Source organism: Aricia agestis, chromosome 4 (genome assembly GCF_905147365.1).
Source record: "Aricia agestis chromosome 4, ilAriAges1.1, whole genome shotgun sequence".
In the NCBI taxonomy this organism is placed as follows: Eukaryota; Metazoa; Arthropoda; class Insecta; order Lepidoptera; family Lycaenidae; genus Aricia; species Aricia agestis.
Window position 1 is genome coordinate 16007793 of NC_056409.1, and position 14019 is coordinate 16021811.

The 14019-nt window shown below is 36.1% G+C and overlaps 1 protein-coding gene across 1 annotated transcript in view; it reads right to left on the reverse strand.

Moving 5' to 3' along the window:
• Positions 1-14019, reverse strand: part of LOC121725939 (nephrin-like) — a 100201-nt gene that overhangs the window by 26429 nt on the left and 59753 nt on the right. Inside the window, exons 6-8 of the mRNA XM_042113138.1 lie at positions 12737-12943; positions 9631-9776; positions 8291-8441 (exon numbers count right to left, since the gene is read on the reverse strand). Coding sequence (XP_041969072.1) covers positions 8291-8441; positions 9631-9776; positions 12737-12943 — 504 coding nt within the window. The remainder of the gene's footprint in view (positions 1-8290; positions 8442-9630; positions 9777-12736; positions 12944-14019) is intronic.

Below are 14019 nucleotides of genomic sequence, written 5' to 3' on the forward strand. Positions count from 1 at the left end.
GGAATAAAAATGGAAACTCTCTACATACATAAACAATTAAGATGCGTCTGCATTTATACAATTTTATTCTACTTTATTTCTGTTTAAGCCCCGACAAAAAAGAAGGTTGGTGACGTGCCTGATTATCTATGTGTATGTCTGTCCGTGGCAAATTAAGAAATCAAAAATATTAATTTTATAAGTCTTAAGACCAAACTAAAGTAAAAATATGCGAGATGGGCGCAAACAATTCCCGACTTAAAAGAATAGGTAACATCATAAAAGAGTTATTAGTGGGTGAAAGTACCATGGGTCACTGCCTGGAAAAATTAAAGGTTTAAAATTAACTTTATAATAATAATAATTTTACTCTTTTTGATTGTTTTACTACTTTGTTTTTTTTTTATTATTTTTGATTATTTTAAATTTTCGACTAAGATTTTATACAGTTATGTACTTAATTTTTTTTTTGTCATTAAATATTATTTTTGTTGATTTGTTTAATTTTTTACTGTGATTTTATACAATTATATTATACTTTTAATTATGTACTTAATTTCTTTATTAAAAATGTGTTTTTATTCCTTTTTGAAACCACTTTTCTATACGTCTGTACAAATAAATAAATGAGACTAAAAAAGTTTGTTACAATAATTATTGGCTAAAATTCGTGGTCCGAATCCACCCATAGCAAAAAATAATTAATTCCAATCACCGCGGTATGAGTCGGGAATACAAAATATTACAAAAACGGTTCTTCGCTGTTTCGAACCGCGGTTAGAAATTATGTGGTGCGAACCAGCGAAAGACCCACGCAATCAAACATTCCAATTTTGTATTGCTTTTATGCATCAAGTCGCGAATTTAATTTCGTTTTAGTGTAATAGACCCCAAGAAAAGTATCTTTTCCTAGTTCGAAAAAAATTTTTTTTTGGTATGGGGTATTAAAAAAAAACGAAGAGAAATACTATCTTGTACCCCAACTCTCCTTCTTTACCCCAAACTACGAAATTAGGAAATAGACTCTTCATGAAATGTCAAACCAACAACATTAACATTTCATGAGAATACCATTATACCACATGAGTTTGATATCAAATGGACTGGATCGAACACGGAACTTGCATTATTGTTGCATTAAAAATAGAATTGGAGTTCAGGATATTATGATTTGTCTCTATTCCACAGTTCAAAAGCCGAAATTTACGGTTTATAGAGTTACGTAGTAACTACTAGGAACCCTTACAATTTCACTCTGCCCGTCCGTCTATCGTTAAATTTTCAGTAGTTATAAATACAAATTGACGAAATTTTGTTCAGCAGTAGGTTGCATACTGCATGTATAGACTTTATTTTTGGCACTATACAAATATTATAATTTGATATCATAAGGATGGATCTTCAATCCCCATAAATGGGAAGTGGGTATGAAATTTATTTTCTCATTACACTTCATCGTGTTTAGCATCGTTGAATTCTAATCTTTAAAAAAGGCAAGTGTGTGAACACGATTCTTATAATGTAAATCGTTTTCGAGTAAACGGCTATCAAATTTGTTTACAAGTTGGTCCCCCGACATTTCGATACTAGACAAACTTATCATTACATAAAAGTTAAGTATTTAAATGTCTCTGAGCGATGCCGTTACAGTATTTTTCATAATAATAGATTTTGAAACATACTGTAACGAGCTGCTGTTTTACCTCTCTATGATAGTTAGAAACATAACTTTTTGCATGCTGATAGATATTGCAGAAAAACTGTTTTCGCATAGGGGCCAAATGCAACCTAGCTTATTGTCAACCCCCAAAATCAGTAATTAGAATATAGTTTCTGGCATCGACACTCAAAATCCACACTCGGCGGGAATCCAACGAAATGGAGGAGCTATAAATGTTTATTTTGAGGACGTTTCTCTCGCCATGGGCGGCGTCGTTACAGGTCTTTAATGGCCAATAAAGTGTCAACGGCCGGGTGTCGCAGATGGCCCACCTGAAGCAGATGTTCCGTATTGAATTGAAGGTAAAAGCGGTTTATCGGCTTTCTATTATGTTAGAACATCCGAACTCTATTTTCAGCTTGTTACGGAGGAGTTTATTAGCGAGGTTTACGTACTGCAGCTGTGAGTTTAAACAAATTAGTAACTTTATATACACAACAAAACATAGGGTGTGTACTGTGTATGTGTTCACTGTATAGAGTTGTAATGTGAAAATAGCAGCGCTGAAAGAGCAATTTTTTTGTAATTTGTATGGGCAAGCGCCCCAGCGCGGCGTCATGAATTTGCCCATCACTCGGTATGGTATTATCACTTAGCCCTCTATATAAAGTTAGTTATTTGTTTAAACTCACAGTAGAACTACGGTTCTCGGTGATAGTTTTTTGGAAGTGAGATAACATATTGTATGAATAACGATGAGCCACGAATAACATTGAGATCATGCATACTGCATTTTGATTTGAGCAAGTTTTTATTTTTATTTTTAACGAGCTTTTACCCGCGGCTTCGCTCGCAAGAAGTATTATTACATATATACAAACTTTCATCCCCTTTTTTAGGAGGTAGAATTGATTAAAATCCTTTCTTAGCGGATGCCTACGTTATATTATCATCTACCTGCAAACCAAATTTCAGCCCGATCGGTTCAGTCGTTTGGGCTGTGCGTTGATAGATTACCATGTCAGTCAGTCACCTTTGAGTTTTATATATGTTACGCTCAAAGACCGAAATCGTTCAATGAGCGAAAAAATGGCTCACAACGCGTTGTGTTCACAGTGCAACAGCCACGACGCGAATTTCGCGTCGTGGCTGTTGAAAATATCCATAGTTCCATAATATCCGTGCTAATATTAGTACTGTCTGTCTGTCTGGCGCCGGTTATGGATATTTTATAAATAATAATGATAAACACGTTATGCAGTGATTTAGTAAAAGAAAAAATATTTTGTAGTACGCGTGGTAATTTAAATATAATCTTCCATACCTATGGACATTAATCAATCAAGAACAAATCAAGAAAAACGCATAGCATATCAGCCACGACGCGAATTTCGCGTCGTGGCTGTTTCACTGTGACCACAACGCGTTGTGAGCCATTTTTTCGCTCATTAAGCGATTTCGGTCTTTGAGCGTAACATATATATAGATTATATTTACTCGAGACTACATAATATAATTTTACAGTAAAAATAGAAATATTATGCGTTTGTGAAGTGTTGACAATATATAAATATTGTAGTACTCCTATTTCTGGCGAAAGTATAAATTATCCCACGTAGCTCCTGCATGTTTAGCGACAGAATAATTACCGTACCAACTACCGGGACAAGACAGGTCTTATTTTCTAGGAAATACTCGAGGCTTAAACGCTTATTATGAAAATATATTACCCGAGATTTCTAGCTGTATAAAGACCTGAGAATAATGGGTTAAGGGGGCACATATACGTGGGAGAGCCATGCTTTGGCACGAATGGGCCGGCTCGACCGGAGAAATACCACGTTCTCATAGAAAGCCGGCGTGAAACTGCGCTTGCACTGTGTTTCGCTGAGTGAGTAAGTTACCGGAGGCCCAATCCCCTAGCCTATTCCTTTCCCTATCGTCCCCTATTCCCTTCCCTTCCCTACCCTCCCCTATTACCCTATTCCCTCTTAAAAGGCCAGCAACACACTTGCAGCTCTTCTGATGCTGCGAGTGTCCATGGGCGACGGAAGTTGCTTTCCATCAGGTGACCCGTTTGCTCGTTTGCCCCCTTATTTCATTAAAAAAAAAACACTGGCACAGCTGATAGTGAACTGTTTCACAATGTTGTATTGAAAACTGTTGCGATCCTGTTCCGACAGTGTATAAAATGTTCAATTTGTAAGAGAAGCTAAGTGGCCAGATCCATAATATTAGTCGTTTAAATGCAAAAGTATTTTTTTTGGTCTGTCTGTTACGAATTACGATTATCATTAATAAACATTAGTTTTAACTAAATCATTACGATGTTGTCACATTGCAATTATGTAATTCTTTTTTTTTATTTACCGCTTATTTCAAACTACAACCTCTATGTAGTCTGTGTGTTTAGAAAATATTATAGTAATAAACAGGAGGAAAATATTTTATCCAATTTCTCAGTTTTTACCTTATAATTTATCATAATTACCGGTGCTGTCATAACTATCTGAAACTTCGATTATAGATAGAATAACTTCATAATTAAATAAAGTCTTTCGGTAGAAATAACAATTGATTCATCCGCTTTTCTCAATTACACATTAATTTAGTAATTTTAGTAAATAAGCTTCTAAGTTATAATAATATGAAATAATTACTTCGCCTGCTTTATATAATATTATATTACTGAGGTAAAATTTATTTTTTCTCAAATATAATTGCTTATTTATTAAAACCCGACATGCGTCGTAACTCGTATCATTCAACGAACATAAATTAAAGTCGCTTAATTTTTTTATAATAAATGTTTTATTGTTTCGCAAAACCTTCTTGTCATTTTAGTTATTCAATATTAAATAAGTTATTCAACATTTTATTTAATTCGTCTTATCTCGTCTTCATCACAGTAAATAAGACGAGAAGCGCTTTAATTGAAACCCCTTGTGTAGTTACATACGCCATTATAAAGGCACTATAAAGCCGAGGACTAATTATATTCTTGAGAGGCAACTGTCCCTAGCAGTGAGCCGGAGTAAGCCAACAGTGCCCGCTCCTACTAGATTAGAATTAGTTCACAACAAGTACCTTGCACGGAGTTAACTGCACGCGAAACTTCCCACTCGCTACAGAAGCTAAACTTTGAACGATTTGTCGCTAGACCTGCTTCGTAATTTGGAGACTCTTAAATGGCGCTTATTAGTGACTGGGCAAAACCTAGTTGGGCATTACACAAGCAAAAAGTTGAAATGAATTAACCAAATCTAATGCGGTGTAGGTCAGTCGCTAGCAAGAGCGAGTTTTATTTTAAATCCTAAACAAAGAGAATTTATAGTTGGTTATGGTATAATTTCGTGACCTACGACTGTCGTCGGCCGCGCGCGTCTGTCGCGGGCCTCGGAAGCGGTGCCATGCATTTTCATACACTGACTATTGTCGCGAGCGGCCGACGACAGTCGTAGGCCGCGCGCGGCCGCGATCGATCGCGATGCACGGAATTGTACCTTTATCAGTGCCCAAATGAGCGGTAAAGAGATTTCTTGTACAATTGGACATTCCTGCTTCCATTATATTATTGGAGTGGAAAAATTCATTTAGAGCTCGTTGATTGTTTTTCCATTTGCGGACATTTTGGAAATATAATATGCTATCTTAGCTACTTATCTCTTTTGATTTTATGAATAAATACACTAAATACGATATTCGTAGTAAAGCATATTTTTTTAGATTAGCCTGTTAAGAAGGAAACATACGTCTTCTTCCATAATCTTATGATTCATTAAGTTATATAATATTATACTGAGTTAGTCTAGCTTATACTGAGCCTAAAAGCATTTCAATTGGAATACGAAGTTTCAACTTTAAACACACGTGACATAGCACAAAAATGTATTTATAAATACGGCACAAAGGTTGTTTATTTAAAACAGCATAACGTTCGTCAGAAGTAACACAAACAAACGGATAAGATTTCACGCTCACGCTATTTGGCAATATTGAAGTTGTTTTCCAAACACGCCCGGAAATTTCCTACATTTCATTTTGAGTTCAGATATTTGATTCAATGTCTACAGAAATGTACTTCTTATAAAGAAGCTTGGTGGCTCTTGATAATTGCTTACTACTACTTATTACTTATGATTATGCTCTACCAGCAAGTCATCAATAAGTTCATTAAGACCTCTGTGCCAAGGATCGCAAATGTTATTATTTGAACTATTGTTTGAACTTATATTTTATTTTAGAGATTGAGTCTATAGCAATGAAATATAGAAATTTTTTACTGGCAACTCATATCCAAGCAAACTTAGACCTCTATACTTATTGACGCTAAGGACCGAAAGTCCGTTTATATCGGTATTAAAAACATAAATATGCTACACTTTAATCACTATCCACGCTAGAATCAATTCATTTCTGAATAAACATTGTCTTAATGTCTTATGGTATGAATAGTATGATCATTTTTGTTAAACTAGAGAGTGAAATAAATAATATTTTACGCACCTAACCATAAAAAGGCAGTTTTCTCCTAATATGGACTTCACGTGTAAGGTTTATTAAATAGAAAATCTTTCTGCGCGCGTACGTAAGGGAGTAATAATAATTAAACCTAATGATCTTCCAGACGCAGAAGGTGGTTAAGCTAAGCTCTTTATTGCTAATGTTATAATATTACATTTCAAGGATGAGTCTGCCAGAAGTAAGGAGGTAAATATTTGAATTGCGTTACGCATTTTGCTCGAGCGGCAGATTAGCAACAAATTGAGAGAAAATTTGAGCACTAACATGTTCTTTACTGGGAAAATTGTGTTTGAATTTGAAGTGATATTTTAATCTACGTTATTTTACAAGAGCACAGATGCTCGCTTCGGTAGTTTAATCTGAAATGAGTCCGAAAACTGAAATTTTTGTAACATGCAGCTGATAAAGTTCTTGCTACATAATTGACGTTCTAATGCATATAATGTGAGTAAATTATTAAATGATAAAACTACCAAATCAAGAAGGTGTGTATTAGGTATGAAATGTGTAGCTACAACCCCTACAGCTCGGCTTGGTTAGGTTAATCTGGTGTGCCTAAGAACATTCACGTTTTGTGCCCGGATGTCGCGCGTTTTTAAGTGCTGCTGATCAGTGCCCAGTGCCCACGCATTTGTCATTCTGCATTAACGAGGAACATCACATAGATTAATCAGAGCGCATCAGTAGTCTGTTGTTCAGTTGCGGGCAACAGTTAGATAAAAAAATAATATTTGAGAGGCAATTTGTCAATAAAATATGCCATACATGATAACATTAAGAGGGCAACTAACCCAAAATTGACGATTTTATAATTCATTCTTATACTTGAAAGGAAGCCCGAAATTTTTTCATTTTCTAAACATATATATACTACATTATATTTCCAAGAATTTGATCTGAGATCGAGAAAATTTTAAGATAAGATGTTTTATCTTATCTTAAAATTTTCTCGACGGAAAAAAATCACAAATATGCATCTAATTTTCACGAATTTTTCATATATTGCCATAACTGTGCATTAAACTAAGTTAATATTTTAAAACATTGTATAAAATTCTATTATTGAGACACTGACCTGGCAGATTTTTAAAATGTTTTTTATTTATCAAGTTATTAAGAAAAAACTAACTTGGCGATGATTCCGCGCCGTCCTTTTTCATCTGGCATATAAAAGACGGGCGTGAGTGTGAAGAGAGAAGGACGATGTTTGATTTTTGGGTTAGTCGCCCTCTTAAAGGATCGGACACCGATGCTGGCGCCTGGAACACATCTATACTTAATATTATAATTCTGCAGAGTTAGTTAGTTTGTTTGTTTGTTTGAACGCGCTAATCTCAGGAACTACTGGTCCGATTTGAAAAATTCTTTCAGTGTTAGATAGCCCATTTATCGAGGAAGGCTATAGGCTATATTTTATCACGCTAAGACTAATAGAAACGAAGAAATAGAGGAAAATGTGGAAAAAAACGGGGGGAAATTATTTGAAAGGGCTTATTTGAACGCGCTAATCTCAAGAACTACTGGTCCGATTTGAAAAATTCTTTCAGTGTTAGATAGCCCATTGATTGAGGAAGGTTATATTTTTATCACGCTAAGACTAATAAAAGCGAAGAAATAGAGGAAAGAGTGGAAAAAACTGGGGAAAATTATTTGAAAGGGCTTATTTGAACGCGCTAATCTCAGGAACTACTGGTCCGATTTGAAAAATTCTTACAGTGTTTGATAGCCTATTTATCGAGGAAGGCTATAGGCTATATTTTATTATTCTACGACTAATAGGAGCGAAGAAATAGAGGAAAATGTGGGAAATTATATGAAATTGCTTATTATCTTAAGATTCTCAAGAACTACTGGAGCAATTTTTATGTTATTTGGCAAACATGAAGAATAGACCACGTTAAGGGACATAGGCTATTTTTTTTGCGGAAAAATGTATGGTCGTGTGAAATTCACAAATTACGCAAGCGAAGCCGCGCGGAACATCTATAGATAATAAAATCGTAGGAAAGTCAATGCTGTACATTGAATATTTTTGTACAATTAATAATACTTGGGACGTGATCTACTATACTAAAGCAGACGAAGTCGCGGGCAACAGCTAGTTGTATATAATTATGTAATACGTACACACAACGTCAAGCCGGAAGGAGTCGTCGATGCTCTGTCCGGGCAGCGCGGCGTTGTCGGCCTGGCACTTGATCTGCGCGCCGTCGTCCTCCGGCAGCGGCATGAACTGCATGCTGCTGCTCACCCACGTCTCGTTCATTGCCTCCGTCACCTGTGTCATATATTTGGTATATCAGGCGCAGGACTGACTTTCTACATGCACATCCGACGCATGGATCATCTTACTTGTCAGACAATCAGGTGATCAGCCTGCATTGTTCTAACCAAACTTAGAAATAAAATGTCTCCAACGCAGGAATCGAACCAACCACCTCCAAATTAAGAGCCTAAATCACTGGACCACGACCATTGGATCTCTCGCTAGTCGTGTCGGTCGTCCGTCCCACTAGGTATGAGAGTTAAGGAATAGAGATTGCTCTTGTGTACCTCCTGCGTATACGGTTGGGCACTATATAGCCTGCGTAACAGGCCTAGTTTCAATAAAACCGGCCACCGCCCCGTCACCAAAACCGGTGTAAGATGTTAAGAGTATTAAATATACATTTTGCCAATATAAGCTTAAGTAAGGTTTCAACTGGCCTCCTTCTACATCGCCTGAATTCAGACAATAAATGATTCACTACTCATGTTTACTTTTTAGTGGCGTTTTTTTTAATTTTCTCGATTCCTTACAAATTCCATCTTTACCGCTTTTGTGAAAACAGTATAAAATTTAGTAATACTTATTAGGAACTTTAGAATATTTCTTAATTTTTCAAGTCTTTTATTTTAATTTTTCACGTAATCGCATTTTTGGGAATGTACAGTTTCATAGTTTTAGTTAAAGCTTAAAAAGGACGTATCAAGTACAGTCAATTTAAGGTTAAAACAAGTTAAACAATCGTTAATGGGGTTTGTTAAGGAACTCAATTCGCAGATATCAAATTGCAGTAGCACCTTCAAAAGGGTGCGTTCTTTGATATTACACCGAAACATGAAATTTTTAGCAATAAAAGTGGGAAGTTCTGAAATTCTGAGCTATGCATTGCGAGTCAAAGCGAATTGAAACACGCATACTTTTCTAGCGTAACATTGATTACTTCGTGTAGCAACTTCAAAAAACTCACAAAATATTCCATTAACTTTAAAATTGGAAATTCAATGAACTCCTTGTACGGAACAAAATGCGTGTTAGATTTCGAAAGTGCCCGTAAAATTGTAAATTTTTATAACTTTTTACGGCTACTTATTTTTACATCTACATTTATTTTTGTCACGAAGTTGGGAAATAAAAAAATGTAACATACGATCTCGATGTTACATTCGCGGCGGAAGTCTCATAATCCGCGTGGGTTTGTTACCTTTGCCCTTTTGAATTTTCGGTTGTCCTTGAACCATGTGAGCTGGGCGGGCGGGCGGCTACCCTCCGCCACGCATGACAGGCTGACGTACCGCTCCGACGACAGTGTTGCTGGCTTGTTCGTTATCGCTACTGATGTTGGTCTCACTGAAACAAACACAATACTGAGTCTTAATGCCGTACTCAGTTACTTATTTAATTCAAAATTTCGACATAAGCCATTATATTATTATGTCAACCACTTCATTCAATTGAAGTTTATCATAATTAAATATCTCTGAGTAGGGCAGTTAGTACTTAGATGTGACTTTGAAGAGTCCCAATTAATCGTAAAATATTGAGTATGTATTGGTTTTTTGTGGTTTATGGGGAATCAATGTTATTATAAATTATTGAAGGTACTTCAACATGAAATTCTCGTATCCGGTTGTTGCAAGGGAAACCGATATTCGAGGAACGAGAATAGAGTTCCAGTTGGCGGCATGTCTTATCAAACTTTTATAGATTTAACTCTGGATAAAAATTGAAGACGGTTCATAAGCATACAAAACTATAATATTTCACTTAATTGTGTAAATGTAAAGCACAATAATTTACGGTAACTAATAATTGCTTTTATACAACTAAACAAAATATAAGAAAGCAACAAATGTAACACGAATGTAACTTCCATAAAAATCGTTTTTTAATTGTGCACACTACGTTTACATGAAATAAGTTACTATTAATTACTTCAAGAAATGCAAGTATAATTTAAAAAAACTAATAAAGTAAGTCACGCTATTTGTGTTTTTGCTACTTTTGTAATATTTTAATATTTTGTACAATATTTTATTTTAGTAAATAGGTTTTAAGACCTATATATATAGATAGACGTGGGAGAGCCATGCTTCGGCACGAATGGGCCGGCTCGACCGGAGAAATACCACGTCCTCACAGGAAACCGGCGTGAAACAGCGCTTGCGCTGTGTTTCGCCGAGTGAGTGAGTTTACCGGAGGCCCAATCCCCTACCCTATTCCCTTCCCTTCCCTCCCTTATTCCGTTCCCTTTCCATCCCTACCTTCCCCTATTACCCTATTCCCTCTTAATAGGCCGGCAACGCACCTGCAGCTCTTCTGATGCTGCGAGTGTCCATGGGCGACGGAAGTTGCTTTCCATCAGGTGACCCGTTTGCTCGTTTGCCCCCTTATTGCATAAAAAAAAAAATTAAGACCTACAAATTTTTTATTTTATTTGTTTCATATTATAGGTTTCTTATATACGCACACCGCATAAGTCATAGGAAATCGTCACAATATACCATGAAATAAACTTTTCTTAGCTGTCCGTTTGTTTTTGTCTATCTTGTGACATATTTTCTTATCGTCGTTATTATCTTAACATCTATTGCTATGGGCGTAGCGAGTGACACATCGCTTTGAACTAGTCTTGAGTAAATTTATGATTAGGTCAGGATCTTAATCAATAAGGCAAAGTAAAATTAAACCCTAATAAATGGACATCATGAACGGAAAGTAGTAGTACTTAACATTATGAAATCTGACGTTGTAATAATTATTAGTTTTGTTGCTTTAGTTAATAAAAATATAATTATGTCCACAACATAGTATTATTATTGCTAGTAATGACCCCATTCCAAAATCTTTAACCAGAAATATACCTAAACAAAACCTAAACGTTAATACCTCGTTCGGATAAAATTACGTTTATGGATGTATGTAGGTCATACCCAGCGGAAAGTTGGTCGCTTCCGCTGCAACTATCCGGCATGAACTGCAGAGTTATTGGGATTGGATTGCAATCTTCTATATCGTTTTATTAACACGAATTACGGCGGAGACTCGTGATACCGAAATTCAGATTGGTTTTGGTACGAATTTTACTCACAGCGAAACAAGGTGCTTACTATGAGTTTGGAATTGTGATGCAATTGCATACGCTTGTCTAGTGTATGTATATCGAGCATATACCTTATCATAATATGCTTGATTTGTATTTAGTTTTCACATTTTGAAAATAACTCTAGTTTTGCCAACTGGGAGTAAAAAGTTTTAACTCTAAACAACACCATTTTAATATTTTATTTGTTTATTTATAGCCAGTTTGCTATCTTTACTCGCAATATCGTCCACAGTGTTTGCGGGAAGTTTGGGAATCAGATAAGTAGTTGCGGAGATTGGTGTGTCCCGCATAATCCCCGCTCATGGGAATTGGGCTGGGGTGAAATTTTAAAAGGGAAGCTGCTCCAGAAAATGGCTTTTCTCGGTTCGCGCCTTTGATTTATAACGCGCTCAGAATATAAGCTATTAAACATAAATAAAGGTCAACTGTAATTTTTGTGGAGTGATGCTTATGGTCGGAAAAATATTTTTTCATATAAACGTGGGAGAGCCATGCTTCGGCACGAATGGGCCGGCTCGACCGGAGAGATACCACGTTCTCACAGAAAACCGGCGTGAAACAGCGCTTGCGCTGTGTTTCGCAGAGTGAGTGAGTTTACCGGAGGCCCAATCCCCTACCCTATTCGGTATTCCCTTCCTTTCCCTAAACTCCCCTATTACCCTATTCCCTCTTAAAAGGTTGGCAACGCACCTGCAGCTCTTCTGATGCTGCGAGTGTCCATGGGCGATGGAAGTTGCTTTCCATCAGGTGACCCATTTGCTCGTTTGCGCCCTTATTTTATTAAAAATAAAATAAGGTGAGCCATAAAACTTCATAATATAAAAAGTAAAAAATCGTTTTAACATAATATTTTGTTGGCTAGCTGCATAGTAAAGACCTATATAGATTTTGGTCATAAGAAGTAATCGGCTATAATTATTTTCAATGTAAGGAATCTTATCGACATTATTTATACAATTCAACCGTACATAAAATTCACATGTATGCTATTTTAACACATGTTAGAAAAGTCAATAATATAAGCGTTAAAAAAGTTTAGAAAGTAATTTAAATGCAATAGATTATGGCGCACTAATTCAGAAGCAGCTCCCTCGGACTTACATTAATACCGAATTATATAAATAAAATGTTATAGCGATTAAATAAATCGTTTAGTTTCATTTGGAAACGTAACCCAATTTGAAACTTATACGGGTGAACTTACGGTTCATTTCCAGTCGGACGGTCTTTTCCTGCGGGCTGACGAGGTTCGTGTTGGAGGCCCGGCATTTGAAGGTGGTGTTGAGGTGGGTCCTCTTGACGTGGGACAGCTCGAGGCGGTTGACGACGACGTGCGTGTCGGTCTTCTCGCCGATGTACTGCGGGGCGGGCGCGCCGTCTATCAGCCAGATCACCGTTGGCGCTGGACGACCTGCGACAAAAAAGTAAAATATTACTTTCTTACGAAGAAACTGCTAAAACGGTATAAATTCTCCTTTGATGAAACTACCAAAGACTTGTGATATTATACAAGGTGTAACAAAACTATCTGATAATACTTCAGGGTGTGAAAAGGTCGCTGTGAAAGTGGCAGCGCTAAAAAGTAACTTTTTTTACTTTGCCCATGCCAACCACAAAATTTTCTTGCTCTTTTAGCACTGCTACTTTCACAGTACACGGTATATGGGAAACCCACCATACCCTAAAGTAGAATAACCTATAATAGTGGGCAGAAAATATATTCTTGCTAGAAAATTAAGTAACGGCATTATCGTTTACTCGTACAATAAAGTCCTTTAATTAGATTTAAAAAAAAATTAAGTAGCTTCGATCTGAAGTAGTATCAACATTATCACAGTTGCCCCATTTTTGGCCACACTTGATGTTATATTTTGATATCCCACTATGGAAACAACACATTTGTGGGGATATTATAGCTTATTGATATTTCATCTACTTTCCCTGTGGTGTGGTGTTCCCATTTTGGACGATAGATGGCTTCCTAAACTTTAACGTTAGCTATAAATCAATATGAAATTAAAACTTGAAATATCTTTGGCTCGTCAGCTTGGCTCGTTCGATAGCTGGAATTCAGCTTTTAGCGCCGCATAGTGCAACGTGACGAAGCAAATTGCAGGATGCGCGACGAATAGCTATATTATGCAGGGCAGGTTTTCATCTCAGATTTCCATTATGTTCCTTAGATACAAATTCTTATTTTCATAACATACGTATTATATCCTAATCTTCGATAAGTAAGTTTACTCTCATAATAATATAAAAAATAATAGGACATTTGTTAGTTATATACAAGTTACAAATTTTAATAACCGGAGTAGATTTTATTATGTAAATGGTTTGCAGTTCTATAAATAAAATATGATATAACCGCGAGTTAAAATAGGAGCTAAGAAGTCGGATTAAATTTGATTAAAATGTAGAAGCAACTCTCAAAGGAATGCAATATTTATCATGAACATCTTCGCTCTAAATATGGAATGAAATAAC